At 36.9% G+C, this 16703-nt stretch overlaps 1 protein-coding gene across 1 annotated transcript; it reads left to right on the top strand.

Moving 5' to 3' along the window:
* The first annotated feature begins 13477 nt into the window (after positions 1-13477).
* Positions 13478-15647, top strand: LOC113688590 (UDP-glycosyltransferase 74E2-like). The gene is made up of 2 exons (XM_027206464.2): positions 13478-14135; positions 14739-15647. Exons 1-2 carry the CDS (start codon positions 13503-13505, stop codon positions 15459-15461), a joined length of 1356 nt encoding a protein of 451 aa, XP_027062265.2. The 5' UTR covers positions 13478-13502; the 3' UTR covers positions 15462-15647.
* The last annotated feature ends 1056 nt before the right edge of the window (positions 15648-16703 follow it).

The following is a 16703-nucleotide window of genomic DNA, read 5'->3' as shown; positions in this document are numbered from 1 at the left end:
AAGGTACAACTTTTCAGATACGGTCCATTCAACTGATCATCGATGCAAAGATATTTCATCCATTTGTCATTAGGTTGGTTATAATTATCAACAAGCTCTGATAACCAATTCTTCCTTACCTTTTCGACAGTCAAGGTACGACCATTAACTGCTCCCCTAACCAGATAACAACCATAGGTACGACCGTAGGAATTTAATTATCCAATTGCATTAGAGCTAGAAGAACCTAACCCTAACCAATAAACACGCTAAGAGGGTTTATTTAAGCTAGATCTTGCGTTTCCCCATCATAAAGCCAATTATGGTGGTTGCCACGGGGTGTTAACTAAATGAACAATTACGGATTCTATTTAATTAACGTGGCAGTAGGCTATTAAATTAAATCAAATACCCGGCCGTTGATATTCAATTAATAAAATACCCATGAACAATTAATTCAGGAAACGCACGAATAGCAATTAATTGGAGGAAATAATGAAGATTCGGTTAGATCTCACAGATATTATGGACCGCGCCCTCGCGTCGACCTTTGGGTAGAGGAGAAAATTAGCCGCTCCTCATCGTGTCAATCCCGCGTGATTTAATTGAATTCATTCAATTAATTTCCCAACAATCAATTGCCCAGAAATTGGGGAGAATGAATTAATCGAAGAAACAATCAATGAAAAACCTGGCTCTGTCTTGTATTGGAGCCGCAATTACAAAGCAAAAGCCAACGGAGAATTGTCAAAGGCGAAAAGAGCGAATTCGGGAGTCAGAGTCGCATAAAAGCAAAAGCTACAGAAAAGGAGAAAGTCTCCAATGTCTGACCCAAAGCCGCAGAAGAAAACAAAAGAAAAACAAAAGCGTCTGACCAATCTTGCAAAAAGGTAAAACTAAGGCTAAAAGTAGTGATGATCCCTGAATCCTGCTTTTTTCCTCCTTTTATAGCCGCCGCAGGAGCTCTCCAGACGTCTGGCCCAATTCCTCCCAACAAAAGCTAGCCTTTTGGAGTTTTTATCCCATGTTTCTCGCGGTTCACGTGGACCGCAGTCCGGCTTTCGGTTTCGTCCACCTTCTAAGACGTGGCCACGCCCTGAGACGAAAAGTCTTCTGGAAATTTACCCCGCGAGATCATTTTTCATGCCTACCACCTACAATTCACACAAATATCGAATATGAGTGAAATTCCAATTCTTAGTACCGTGAATAGCCAAAATTAGGACAAAATAACAGTGCAAAATACGCCAAATAACCGTTCTATCAAATCCCCCCACACCTAGACAATGCTTGCCCTCAAGCATTTCGGAGCTCAAAAGTACAACCAAGAGAGCAGAAGTCATGTAGTAGTCTATACTAATACAAGTCTTTCAGATCCCTGACAATATCTCCAAAATTAGAACACACCGGACAGGTTGTAACTCAAAGAAAATACATGAATACTAGGAATGCTCAAATCAACATCACAGAATGGCATTACCATAGGCTTGCACATTTATCACATCTCCACCACTCAAAAGTGAACTAAATACACAAATCAAAGGGACTTTAATTGGGTTGTAATGGGGTTTAGGTAAAAGGCGGGATAAGAAGGTAAAAATAGGGTGTAATGTGTCAAGAGAATGTCCAATATCCACTACATAACCACAATGCTTTACCGGGGCAATTTCTCAAGTATGGCGTTTTCATTTGCTGTTTTCATTGTGCAAGTGTCGAAAATCGTTCCTCTATTTTTTATTTTTTATTTTTTTTGGAGAGGACGTCTAGCACGGCGTGGGCACGCCCTGGAAGACAGAGTCTTCTGCTCACCAGCTTTTTGCCGATTTCTCCCCTCTTTTTTTTTTTCTTCTTTTCTCTATTTTTTTCTTGGCTTTTCTTTCGATATCAGATGTACAGAAACAGCACCATACAACATCTTTTTGACAACACTTGCGCCCATAGATTTATTTGCCTTGCACAAGTAATGAATTTCAGACATCCCTTAATGACACAAGGTTGAACAAGAAAGTCTAAAAAGGTCATGGGTTATCAAACACGGCTAACAAGCAAAAGTAAAGGACAAAAGTTCAAGTTGGTTCACTATTGGGAAATAAGATGAAGGCATGGTTTGTAGAAAGTTAAAGAAGGTCAAATCCTAAATGCCCTTATCATTTCAAATGCATCCAATTCAACAAAATGTGGTCTTGACATGTATAAAATAGCAAGTTCTAGAATGTCAATACCATGTGCGATACCCACTCAATCAAACAAAAATAGAGTAAACAAGAATAATATGCTCAAGTAAGGCTCAAAAGCTCCCAAAAGTTTCAAGAATGGGTCAAGTCCAGCATATTCAACATTCAACACTATTGTCAAGAAGAAACAAAATGCATAGCTAGTATATATAACCACATACCCGTGCACCTTGATTGTGCAATCCATTATAGCAACATGCTCTAGCAGTTAACAAATGTAGGACTAGAGAAGTCAACTAACTACACTTTTTTTTTCTTTTCTTTTTTCTTTCTTTTTTATTTCATTTTTCTCCTCTTTTTTTGTGTTTCTCTTTTTTTTTTTTTTTAAAGCAAAGCAAAAGGAGATAATAATGGAAGCCATCCCCCCACACCTAATACCTACATTGCCCTCAATGTAGAAAAGATGAATGAAGTATAAGGAGAAAAGGAGAGAAACTTCCCTGACCACCGAGAAGATGCAGCGAGACACTAAGACGAAGGAGGGTGAGATGGCTGGAATCCAATGTGAGCAAAGAAAATTGTCTGATGAGAGAGAGAGTCTCTAGCGGCGGTGGACAAGGGGGAATCCTGGGACTAAAACAAAACAAAGAAGATTGAAAAGTAGAAGCTGAGACAATGGAAATTGACAAGACCATACAAGACAAGAAAAGAGAAAAGTAGAAAGTGGGATTAGAGAGGGTCCTGGTCAATCTTTGACTTTCGTTGGCGCAAAGGCTGGAAGGCGTGGGCACGCCTTAGAAGCTATAGTCTTCTGACTGTCAATTCCAAAACTTCACTGCTTAGGCGTGACCACCTAGTGTGGGCATGTCCAACTGCCAGCTTCCTGCCACAAAACAACAATCCACTAAATGACATTAACACTTAATAAAAATTCCAAAAATATAAGAAAACTAAAGCAAAAGAATCCTTGGGTTGCCTCCCAAGCAGCGCCTTTCTTTAATGTCTTTGGCTAGACATCGTCATGTTTATTCACGGAGGATAAAATCGTGTAGCTCGTTTCAGTGCTTCATCTTCTATGTAATCCTGATAGCCCTCGTAAATAGAGTAATTCTTGAGTCCACGAGCTACGGTCTTCCATGGATTAGTAGATGGCGGCAAACAAACAAGTGATGACACTAAATCTTCAGTCACTCCTCCATCACGAGCACTTAGTGGTTCGAGATATTTTGCCATCGCAACCCTTAACTTATTCCTGTCATAAAATTTAAAATCTTCTGGTATAATAAAATCAATTTCACCAACAGGAATTGAAGAATAAGAGTTAGAAAAATATTGATTAAGGAATGGAGGAGATGTCACCGCATTTGGAGATTGTTCACTAGATTCATTCATTTGAACAATTTGATATTGGGGTCTCATGTCTTGCACTTCAACTTTCTTTTCAACTGCATCTTTAGATCCTTCTTCATGAGACTCTTGCAGTTTCATGTCATTTGTCAGGATAATTATACCCTCATCTTCTTCATGGTCGATAATAGTCACTGAGGGCAATTCTTCACAAAATGGAGAAATCAATTTGCTCATTGTAGATGCCAATTCACGCCTTCCATCTTCCATCTCTTTAATCAACCTTTGTGTCTCCTGTTGAAATTGACGTGTCTCCTGTTGAATTTGATATGTCTCCTGTTGAATTTGATGCGTCTCCTGTTGAATTTGATATGTCTCCTGTTGAATTTGATATGTGTTAGTAGCTATTAATTCAACTATTTCTTCAAGAGACATATCTGACATGGATGACGGTCCTTGAGACTCTAGCTGTTGAAAATCTATTAGCCTTTGTTCATAATTAAAAGTGGAATCATCCCACCATCCTTGCTCATACCCGTTTGAATAAGGGTCATGCCACGTTTGATATTGAGGTGGAAAATCCCCAAAAGTATCGATTGGAGTACTTCGACCATCTTAAAATGCAGGGCATATGTCGGGTGAAAAATTCGAAGCAAAATAAGCTCCACAATTTGCAACAGCCCATTGATCATTAGAAAAAGTATGAGTCTCATGACCCCTTGTAAAATTAAAATCCAGTCTATCACCAAAATACGGAATGTTAGCAGCCATAAAATATATACAAAAAAAAAATAAGAGAAAAATAAAAAAAAATGAACTAAAAAAGAAACAAATTAATCAGGCACCAGTCCCCGGCAACGGCGCCAAAAATTGACAGGTGTCGAGCCTGTCCAATAATAATTACCTACTCGAGAAAAATACAGATTTTGTATATAGCGGTGAGTAGGGTCGAATCCACAGGGATTGGGGATAACTTATTTCTTTTAGAGTCCGAAGTATGGGGGGTTTCTGGAGAATATGAAATAACTAATTAACTAACTAATAAAGCAACTAATAGAAATAAATAGAAAGTAATCAATAACCAATACGACTCTAACCAAAGGTACAACTTTTCAGATACGGTCCATTCAACTGATCATCGATGCAAAGATATTTCATCCATTTGTCATTAGGTTGGTTATAATTATCAACAAGCTCTGATAACCAATTCTTCCTTACCTTTTCGACAGTCAAGGTACGACCATTAACTGCTCCCCTAACCAGATAACAACCATAGGTACGACCGTAGGAATTTAATTATCCAATTGCATTAGAGCTAGAAGAACCCAACCCTAACCAATAAACACGCTAAGAGGGTTTATTTAAGCTAGATCTTGCGTTTCCCCATCATAAAGCCAATTATGGTGGTTGCCACGGGGTGTTAACTAAATGAACAATTACGGATTCTATTTAATTAACGTGGCAGTAGGCTATTAAATTAAATCAAATACCCGGCCGTTGATATTCAATTAATAAAATACCCATGAACAATTAATTCAGGAAACGCACGAATAGCAATTAATTGGAGGAAATAATGAAGATTCGGTTAGATCTCACAGATATTATGGACCGCGCCCTCGCGTCGACCTTTGGGTAGAGGAGAAAATTAGCCGCTCCTCATCGTGTCAATCCCGCGTGATTTAATTGAATTCATTCAATTAATTTCCCAACAATCAATTGCCCAGAAATTGGGGAGAATGAATTAATCGAAGAAACAATCAATGAAAAACCTGGCTCTGTCTTGTATTGGAGCCGCAATTACAAAGCAAAAGCCAACGGAGAATTGTCAAAGGCGAAAAGAGCGAATTCGGGAGTCAGAGTCGCATAAAAGCAAAAGCTACAGAAAAGGAGAAAGTCTCCAATGTCTGACCCAAAGCCGCAGAAGAAAACAAAAGAAAAACAAAAGCGTCTGACCAATCTTGCAAAAAGGTAAAACTAAGGCTAAAAGTAGTGATGATCCCTGAATCCTGCTTTTTTCCTCCTTTTATAGCCGCCGCAGGAGCTCTCCAGACGTCTGGCCCAATTCCTCCCAACAAAAGCTAGCCTTTTGGAGTTTTTATCCCATGTTTCTCGCGGTTCACGTGGACCGCAGTCCGGCTTTCGGTTTCGTCCACCTTCTAAGACGTGGCCACGCCCTGAGACGAAAAGTCTTCTGGAAATTTACCCCGCGAGATCATTTTTCATGCCTACCACCTACAATTCACACAAATATCGAATATGAGTGAAATTCCAATTCTTAGTACCGTGAATAGCCAAAATTAGGACAAAATAACAGTGCAAAATACGCCAAATAACCGTTCTATCAAATCCCCCCACACCTAGACAATGCTTGCCCTCAAGCATTTCGGAGCTCAAAAGTACAACCAAGAGAGCAGAAGTCATGTAGTAGTCTATACTAATACAAGTCTTTCAGATCCCTGACAATATCTCCAAAATTAGAACACACCGGACAGGTTGTAACTCAAAGAAAATACATGAATACTAGGAATGCTCAAATCAACATCACAGAATGGCATTACCATAGGCTTGCACATTTATCACATCTCCACCACTCAAAAGTGAACTAAATACACAAATCAAAGGGACTTTAATTGGGTTGTAATGGGGTTTAGGTAAAAGGCGGGATAAGAAGGTAAAAATAGGGTGTAATGTGTCAAGAGAATGTCCAATATCCACTACATAACCACAATACTTTACCGGGGCAATTTCTCAAGTATGGCGTTTTCATTTGCTGTTTTCATTGTGCAAGTGTCGAAAATCGTTCCTCTATTTTTTATTTTTTATTTTTTTTGGAGAGGACGTCTAGCAAGGCGTGGGCACGCCCTGGAAGACAGAGTCTTCTGCTCACCAGCTTTTTGCCGATTTCTCCCCTCTTTTTTTTTTTTCTTCTTTTCTCTATTTTTTTCTTGGCTTTTCTTTCGATTTCAGATGTACAGAAACAGCACCATACAACATCTTTTTGACAACACTTGCGCGCATAGATTTATTTGCCTTGCACAAGTAATGAATTTCAGACATCCCTTAATGACACAAGGTTGAACAAGAAAGTCTAAAAAGGTCATGGGTTATCAAACACGGCTAACAAGCAAAAGTAAAGGACAAAAGTTCAAGTTGGTTCACTATTGGGAAATAAGATGAAGGCATGGTTTGTAGAAAGTTAAAGAAGGTCAAATCCTAAATGCCCTTATCATTTCAAATGCATCCAATTCAACAAAATGTGGTCTTGACATGTATAAAATAGCAAGTTCTAGAATGTCAATACCATGTGCGATACCCACTCAATCAAACAAAAATAGAGCAAACAAGAATAATATGCTCAAGTAAGGCTCAAAAGCTCCCAAAAGTTTCAAGAATGGGTCAAGTCCAGCATATTCAACATTCAACACTATTGTCAAGAAGAAACAAAATGCATAGCTAGTATATATAACCACATACCCGTGCACCTTGATTGTGCAATCCATTATAGCAACATGCTCTAGCAGTTAACAAATGTAGGACTAGAGAAGTCAACTAACTACACTTTTTTTTTCTTTTCTTTTTTCTTTCTTTTTTTTTTTCATTTTCCTCCTCTTTTTTTTGTGTTTCTCTTTTTTTTTTTTTTTTAAAGCAAAGCAAAAGGAGATAATAATGGAAGCCATCCCCCCACACCTAATACCTACATTGCCCTCAATGTAGAAAAGATGAATGAAGTATAAGGAGAAAAGGAGAGAAACTTCCCTGACCACCGAGAAGGTGCAGCGAGACACTAAGACGAAGGAGGGTGAGATGGCTGGAATCCAATGTGAGCAAAGAAAACTGTCTGATGAGAGAGAGAGTCTCTAGCGGCGGTGGACAAGGGGGAATCCTGGGACTAAAACAAAACAAAGAAGATTGAAAAGTAGAAGCTGAGACAATGGAAATTGACAAGACCATACAAGACAAGAAAAGAGAAAAGTAGAAAGTGGGATTAGAGAGGGTCCTGGTCAATCTTTGACTTTCGTTGGCGCAAAGGCTGGAAGGCGTGGGCACGCCTTGGAAGCTATAGTCTTCTGACTGTCAATTCCAAAACTTCACTGCTTAGGCGTGACCACCTAGTGTGGGCATGTTCAACTGCCAGCTTCCTGCCACAAAACAACAATCCACTAAATGACACTAACACTTAATAAAAATTCCAAAAATATAAGAAAACTAAAGCAAAAGAATCCTTGGGTTGCCTCCCAAGCAGCGCCTTTCTTTAATGTCTTTGGCTAGACATCGTCATGTTTATTCACGGAGGATAAAATCGTGTAGCTCGTTTCAGTGCTTCATCTTCTATGTAATCCTGATAGCCCTCGTAAATAGAGTAATTCTTGAGTCCACGAGCTACGGTCTTCCATGGATTAGTAGATGGCGGCAAACAAACAAGTGATGACACTAAATCTTCAGTCACTCCTCCATCACGAGCACTTATTGGTTCGAGATATTTTGCCATCGCAACCCTTAACTTATTCCTGTCATGAAATTTAAAATCTTCTGGTATAATAAAATCAATTTCACCAACAGGAATTGAAGAATAAGAGTTAGAAAAATATTGATTAAGGAATGGAGGAGATGTCACCGCATTTGGAGATTGTTCACTAGATTCATTCATTTGAACAATTTGATATTGGGGTCTCATGTCTTGCACTTCAACTTTCTTTTCAACTGCATCTTTAGATCCTTCTTCATGAGACTCTTGCAGTTTCATGTCATTTGTCAGGATAATTATACCATCATCTTCTTCATGGTCGATAATAGTCACTGAGGGCAATTCTTCACAAAATGGAGAAATCAATTTGCTCATTGTAGATGCCAATTCACGCCTACCATCTTCCATCTCTTTAATCAACCTTTGTGTCTCCTGTTGAAATTGACGTGTCTCCTGTTGAATTTGATATGTCTCCTGTTGAATTTGATATGTGTTAGTAGCTATTAATTCAACTATTTCTTCAAGAGACATATCTGACATGGATGACGGTCCTTGAGACTCTAGCTGTTGAAAATCTATTGGCCTTTGTTCATAATTAAAAGTGGAATCATCCCACCATCCTTGGTCATACCCGTTTGAATAAGGGTCATGCCACGTTTGATATTGAGGTGGAAAATCCCCAAAAGTATCGATTGGAGTACTTCGACCATCTTGAAATGCAGGGCATATGTCGGGTGAAAAATTCGAAGCAAAATAAGCTCCACAATTTGCAACAGCCCATTGATCATTAGAAAAAGTATGAGTCTCATGACCCCTTGTAAAATTAAAATTCAGTCTATCACCAAAATACGGAATGTTAGCAGCCATAAAATATATACAAAAAAAAAATAAGAGAAAAATAAAAAAAATGAACTCAAAAAGAAACAAATTAATCAGGCACCAGTCCCCGGCAACGGCGCCAAAAATTGACAGGTGTCGAGCCTGTCCAATAATAATTACCTACTCGAGAAAAATACAGATTTTGTATATAGCGGTGAGTAGGGTCGAATCCACAGGGATTGGGGATAACTTATTTCTTTTAGAGTCCGAAGTATGGGGGGTTTCTGGAGAATATGAAATAACTAATTAACTAACTAATAAAGCAACTAATAGAAATAAATAGAAAGTAATCAATAACCAATACGACTCTAACCAAAGGTACAACTTTTCAGATACGGTCCATTCAACTGATCATCGATGCAAAGATATTTCATCCATTTGTCATTAGGTTGGTTATAATTATCAACAAGCTCTGATAACCAATTCTTCCTTACCTTTTCGACAGTCAAGGTACGACCATTAACTGCTCCCCTAACCAGATAACAACCCTAGGTACGACCGTAGGAATTTAATTATTCAATTGCATTAGACCTAGAAGAACCCAACCCTAACCAATAAACACGCTAAGAGGGTTTATTTAAGCTAGATCTTGCGTTTCCCCATCATAAAGCCAATTATGGTGGTTGCCACGGGGTGTTAACTAAATGAACAATTACGGATTCTATTTAATTAACGTGGCAGTAGGCTATTAAATTAAATCAAATACCCGGCCGTTGATATTCAATTAATAAAATACCCATGAACAATTAATTCAGGAAACGCACGAATAGCAATTAATTGGAGGAAATAATGAAGATTCGATTAGATCTCACATATATTATGGACCGCGCCCTCGCGTCGACCTTTGGGTAGAGGAGAAAATTAGCCGCTCCTCATCGTGTCAATCCCGCGTGATTTAATTGAATTCATTCAATTAATTTCCAAAGAATCAATTGCCCAGAAATTGGGGAGGATGAATTAATCGAAGAAACAATCAATGAAAAACCTGGCTCTGTCTTGTATTGGAGCCGCAATTACAAAGCAAAAGCCAACGGAGAATTGTCAAAGGCGAAAAGAGCGAATTCGGGAGTCAGAGTCGCATAAAAGCAAAAGCTACAGAAAAGGAAAGTCTCCAATGTCTGACCCAAAGCCGCAGAAGAAAACAAAAGAAAAACAAAAGCGTCTGACCAATCTTGCAAAAAGGTAAAACTAAGGCTAAAAGTAGTGATGATCCCTGAATCCTGCTTTTTTCCTCCTTTTATAGCCGCCGCAGGAGCTCTCCAGACGTCTGGCCCAATTCCTCCCAACAAAAGCTAGCCTTTTGGAGTTTTTATCCCATGTTTCTCGCGGTTCACGTGGACCGCAGTCCGGCTTTCGGTTTCGTCCACCTTCTAAGACGTGGCCACGCCCTGAGACGAAAAGTCTTCTGGAAATTTACCCCGCGAGATCATTTTTCATGCCTACCACCTACAATTCACACAAATATCGAATATGAGTGAAATTCCAATTCTTAGTACCGTGAATAGCCAAAATTAGGACAAAATAATAGTGCAAAATACGCCAAATAACCGTTCTATCAATCGTTACTGACAAAAAAAAAAAAAAAGGAGAACATCTCTGATGGATATGCTGCGGAGTAAATGGAGTTGTAGCAGAAGTACACTTGGCTGTGGCACAAATAAATTTTCATGAATTCACCTCCCTCTTCAAATACGTTCACTAGATCTAAGAAACTAACTTCCAAATTTGAGGTCATATTAGATATATATTTTAATGGACAACTAGAACCAATTCTTAAACATGTATTCTTAATCGTAAGTTTTTCTAAAGTATTGGTTATTACACCTAAATTATACCTAACTTATTATGTAAATACACACACCCGCATCCATTGCACCTGCAACATTTGGACATTTTTCTTAAATTCATTTGATTTTTACCAAAAATTAATATATGAAATTCTCTTAATGGTGACCTCCTGACACTGTTAATCAAGCATGTACATGTAGCTGGATCCATGTAGTTCATTGCAAATTTGCCACGACACGAAGTGCGTTTGCAGTCAATATCAGCAATAATTGTTAGCTGACCACAAACACTTGCATCTTTGTAAATGTGACCATCCATAACACATACATCAATGTGAATGTGACCAGTCTTTTTGCATATAATCTTTTATTTTCTAAAATATTTTGACATATAATCTTGGGATAATTTTAGAAACCTTTCTGAAATTTCAAACAATTTCACTAGCCTCCTCTGAAATTTATAAAATTACACTTACCTCTCTTTTATAGAATTGTGAGCCAAATTACTTACATTATATGGGGAGAAATTACTCATATACCCTAAGACATTATGTCTTATTAGAAACTAATATCTAACGATTGAATAATTAGAACACTAGTTAATTGTTAGTAACCAATTAACGGAAAAAACTGTTGAGAATTTCTTTAATGATGAATGGTGACTTACAATTACAAAATAATGCCAATTGATATACCAAATGACGCTATTTGGTGATCGATAATGACCAAAAATCAATTTTATGCAATGTGAGAAGAGGGGCTTTAGTAGAAGGAAAAAACTATAAGGGAAAAGAAGGTTGTTCATAAGAAATTTTTTTTGGAAACTCTTGAACCTATGATAGTTGTAAGTTAATTCCGTTGAAATAAAGGAAAAAAGAGGGAAACCTCATATGAAGAGATATGACTGGTCTTTTTTTATTGAATTTTGTGATCATTATTATAGTTTTGTTGTCTATTCGTATTGCCTAATGTATTGAATGTGAACTTTTTGAATAGTGAAATATGTTTGTTAATTGTTTCTAACTTCTAAGTATTTTCATTCTTTTACTAATACAACTTATATACATGCATAAGGGGTATTTATGGAATAAAAGTTTCATTTCTCTCTTTAATGTTACTTTTTATGACTTGGACTATTTTTGTTACAAAAATCTTAACCTTAAGGGAGAGTTGTGTAATTTGCAAACCTCAGGGAAGGATAATGAAATTGTTAGAAACCTCAAGGAGGTTTCTGAAATTATCCCTATAATCTAATGTAAAACCTACCTGTGTTTTAGATGATTGGTTCTTTAATTTGTGGTTGAATGAGAATTAGCAAGACAAGCAGAAAAAAAATAAAGAAAATTTTTTTTTTCCCTAATGAGCTCTTGTTAGATGAGAAAAAAGGAACCGATTAAAGTGCACATCTTTACAATCACGAACCTTAAAATTTGTGGCAGCTTTTGAGAAAATTTTTCCGAAATAAATACTTGTATAAAACCAGTCATGTAATTAAAAAAATTTAAGATGATTCTTACTAAAATTGAGTCTCATGGTCTTCCTTTTTCTCCATAAAATAAAAAAATGTCAAACTTTTGAACACCTAGAGAATTGATTTTCTTAGTGTAAATCATAGTCAATCATTAATTAGATATACGTAGTGTTTGGATAGGAGATTATTTGAAATATTATATGAAATAATTAGTTTAGCATTTTTTACAATATAATGTATATGAGATAAAAAAAATTGAAAAGATAAAAAGATATATTAAAAAATATATTTATAATACAAATAAATAATTTTTAATCAAACAATTGCTATTCAAATGTGTATCCAAACACGTGGAAAAGTGTATTCTAGAAGTTATTTGTGATAATAATTTGCACACCAATTATGACGTGGGGATTTAAACCACAATTGCAATGACGTTTGCAGTAAACGGGCAATAATTGTTACCTGTGGACATCTGGTACACTGGCCGCATTTACATTGACGTAAGTGTTTGCCGTCAGCTAAAAAGTAAAAAGATATGATCAATTTTGACAGATGGTCCCCCCTCTCTCTCTTCCCTCCCGCTTACTTTTCAAGTATTTGGCAGTCTAATGTAAAACCTACATGTGTTTTGCGTGTTTGGTTCTTTAATTTGTTGTTGAATGAGAATTGGCAAGAGAAACAAAAAAAAGAGCATTTAAAGAACCCTTCATTGCTCATTTATTGTCTCATTTGTCTCTGTCACTTGAGGGAAGCCACGTTTGGTTTGTAAACTTCCCAAAGGAGAACCCTTAATGAAGATTTACTTTAACTTTCAAAAAAAAAAAAAAAACCCTTCATTGCAGCCGTGTAGAGCAAGTAGAAAGAGCATTTCAAGTGAAATAAGTAACATGCTTTTGCATTTATCAAGCTGTAGACTTGATTTTGTAAGGGTTTGTAAATGGACTTGAGTGTGTACATTCATTTAGTATTTTTTTTTTGGTTTAACGCACTATCAAGTTTTCAATTACTATTGTTAGAAAAATTCAAATTTTTGTAATTTTGTTTGAGTATGCATTTAACCTGTTTTAATGAGTTAAATTTTTTTAATACTCGCTGACATTCACTAAAATATTGATTAATCCAAAATTGAGTACTTTGGAACCCCTTTTGAAGGGTGGCTCGAACACTATTTTCTCCGTCCATAAGATTTGGAATCCGAAATCTATTGCGGGGTATCAAACTCCTTGTCGCTTTGACCCAACAATCGTTTGTGGAGCAGAGGGGAGCAAGTGTGATTCAATCATATCATTGCACTCTAGCTACAGACTATTCCCATATCCGTTTAGCCACATTGGTGAAACAATTCTTATATTTACTCGTAGCAAGCAACAAGCACCCTGGTCCCGTGGCTAGTGCAAATGGAAACTCGCAAAGCTCATTGCTTGATATTTCCATGTGCCGTGCAAGGACATATAAACCCGATGCTCCAGTTTGCTAAGCGTTTGCAACATCAAGGCACCAAAATCACACTTGCTACAACTAAATTCCTGTTCAAAACCTTGCAAGAAGTCTCGGGTTCAATCGCAGTGGAGACCATCTCTGATGGATATGATGAAGGAGCAAATGAAGTGCCCCTTGATACATATAATGCTGTGTTTCAAAAGGTTGGCTCAGAAAGTCTAACTGAGCTAATCTTGAAGCTTAAAGATCTAGGCTGTCCTGTTGATTGTATTGTGTATGATGCAGTCATTCCCTGGGCTCTGGGTGTGGCCAAAAGTCTTGGCTTACGTGCAGCTGCGTCCTTCACTCAATCTTGTGCTGTCAACAAGATCTACTACCATGTCTACGCAGGACTTTTGAAACTCCCTCTGGAGGAGTCTAAAGTGGAAATTCCTGGCTTACTACCACTTTTAGCTTCAGATCTGCCTTCTTTTGTTTCTACTTACGGTTCATATCCGCCAATTTTTCAGCTGGTTACACATGACCAAATGAAGAACATTCATGAAGCTGACTGGATCTTCTGCAACACATTTTACAAGTTGGAGGAAGAGGTAAAAGAACATCTGGATTTATTTCAATATTACCTGTACATTACTGCTGCCTAATGGCAAACCTTATTCCTTAATGACCCTGCGAAGTTGGGCTTCCAATAAATATGGATGTGCCTACGTTCTCGTCGGATGGTCCTTGTAACCACATTTTGACTCCCTTAACATTAGGCCATATTACTTCTATGAGTATCATACGATTACAAGGAAACTATACTGGCACACGAATCGCATGGCTTCAGTGACATCCACTGCTGAAGACAAAAAATAGTAGCATTACCTCATATTTCTTTTCGCTTTTTTTATTTTCATTTCGTGAGGAATGCATATGAACTAAAAACTAGGGACGAGAGGCAGGAACGGTTGCAATCATTCCTGATGGTTCATGGCTAAGATTTGGTAAAAAAAATATGTAAGGTTTACATTTTATTTTATACATCGTTTTTCATATTATGTGTGAAATCCATAAAAATTTATTCTATAATTATACGTTATTGAAAGTGAGTTACATTGTATGTATATAAAGTTACATTTTATGCATTTTGCACAAGACTAGTCTTGTCCAAAAACTAGATGCTTGATCAATTTGTTGCATATATTGCCTAGGTGATTGACTGGACATCTAAGATCCTACCAGTAAAGACGATTGGACCAACCATTCCATCTATGTACCTTGACAAGCGCCTTCAAGATGACAAGCAGTATGGTCTCAGCCCTTTTAACCCAATGACTAATGCTTGCATGTCCTGGCTAAATGAAAGATCAACCAGTTCAGTTGTTTATGTGTCATTTGGAAGTTTGGCAGAACTTGATGCTGAGCAGATGGAAGAAGTAGCACAGGGCTTGAGAACTAGCAACTACTATTTTCTATGGGTGGTTAGAGAATCAGAATCAAATAAGCTGCCAAAAGATCTTGTTAAAGAAACACCTGATAGAGGATTAGTCATTTCATGGTGTCCTCAGCTTGAAGTTTTAGCCCACAAATCTATAGGGTGCTTTATCACTCATTGTGGATGGAATTCAACAGTGGAGGCCTTAAGTTTGGGAGTCCCAATGATAGGCATGCCACAATGGACCGATCAAAGCACAAACGCCAAGTTTGTAATGGACATCTGGAAAACAGGAATCAAAACTCAGCCAGATGAAACTGGAATTGTTAGAAGAGATGTCATTCATGAATGCATAAGCGTAGTGATGGAGGGGGAGAAAGGACAAGAGATCAGGAAAAACGCAGATAACTGGAAGGATTTGGCAAGGAAGGCTTTTGATCAGGGGGGAAGTTCAGATAAAAACATTAAAGACTTTGTATCCAAATTGATTCAGTTTTGAAGAGATAATAAAGTATATCGTCTTCTTCAAAAACAATCAAAAGGCAACCAGGTAACTGTCATATGAAAATTTGGGCTTGGCATAGTAGCATCCGTTACCCAAAAGGGCGCAAGATAACCCAAATTTTCATTTTGTAAAAAATGCCCCATTTAGATAGCATCCTGGTACTTAGTTTTCAACATCAAATGTGGGCTGGGCATAATAGCATCCGTTACAGAGTGTGCCGTCTAATTGAGAATACTCTCAATTATTGGTTTTCCTCCATTAAACTGCGAATTCTTTTGCAAATCAAAAAACGCATCAAGTGAATGCATCTTTTGAGGAAACAATGCATTCGATAGATTTGAAAAATAATGCATTCAAATGATTGGAAAAAAATTAGAAAAAATCACCCTTTAGAAATAGGTTTGAAAAACGCCACTCTATAAGAATTTTTCTTTCTTAAAGTCTCATTTTTAGACAATGTTCTGAAACTCGAACCATTAATTGAACCGGTGAGGTGCTCGGATCGAGATTCAACCAGTCAGATCTATTCAACCTTGGTTCAACAAATTTTTAAAAAATAATATATATATATACATACACATACTAAATAAGACATGCAATGAACTAATTTAAGACTTTATATGATGAAGAGCTTAATATTTTCAAAGAACTTAGATTTTCACAAATAAAAATTTTAAATTATAAGTTGCAACAAATAAATTTCATCCCAGTTTCAATTGTATCTATCAAAAAATAATCTTAAATCCCATTCAAAAGTACTACAATATTCTAAAATTATACAAAATTCACGTCCATGGAAATTAGACATTGTAAGTTTAAATTTTTAATTCACATTTTTGGAATTTAGAGATTACAACTTAAAAAAAAAGGAAGTTTGGAATTTAGAGGAAGTTAAGAAAACAGAAAATAGAGTTGCAAACTTGATAAGGGGCAAAAAATGAGAAGAAATTGAGTGGACGTGGTATTTAATAATTAGTCTTTAGGGTTAAGGAAAACCTATTATATATATATATATATATATATTCAATTTAATAGACAAAAACAAAAAAATCGTCGGTTCAACGCTTCAATCTGGTTCATACAATTTAAATGATTCTTAACGATTTTTAAGTCCAATCAACCCGAGGTATGAACTAAACCAGAGCTATGACCGATTTGCGATCTGACTAGTCGAATTGGCCAGTCCGATCCAGTATTCAAAACAATGCTTTTAGGAAATTCATTCATGCAACGTGT

This window comes from Coffea arabica, chromosome 1e, assembly GCF_036785885.1.
Source record: "Coffea arabica cultivar ET-39 chromosome 1e, Coffea Arabica ET-39 HiFi, whole genome shotgun sequence".
Classification (NCBI taxonomy): domain Eukaryota; kingdom Viridiplantae; phylum Streptophyta; class Magnoliopsida; order Gentianales; family Rubiaceae; genus Coffea; species Coffea arabica.
The sequence above is the reverse complement of the archived record's forward strand: the minus strand, read 5'-3'. Positions and strand labels throughout refer to the sequence as shown.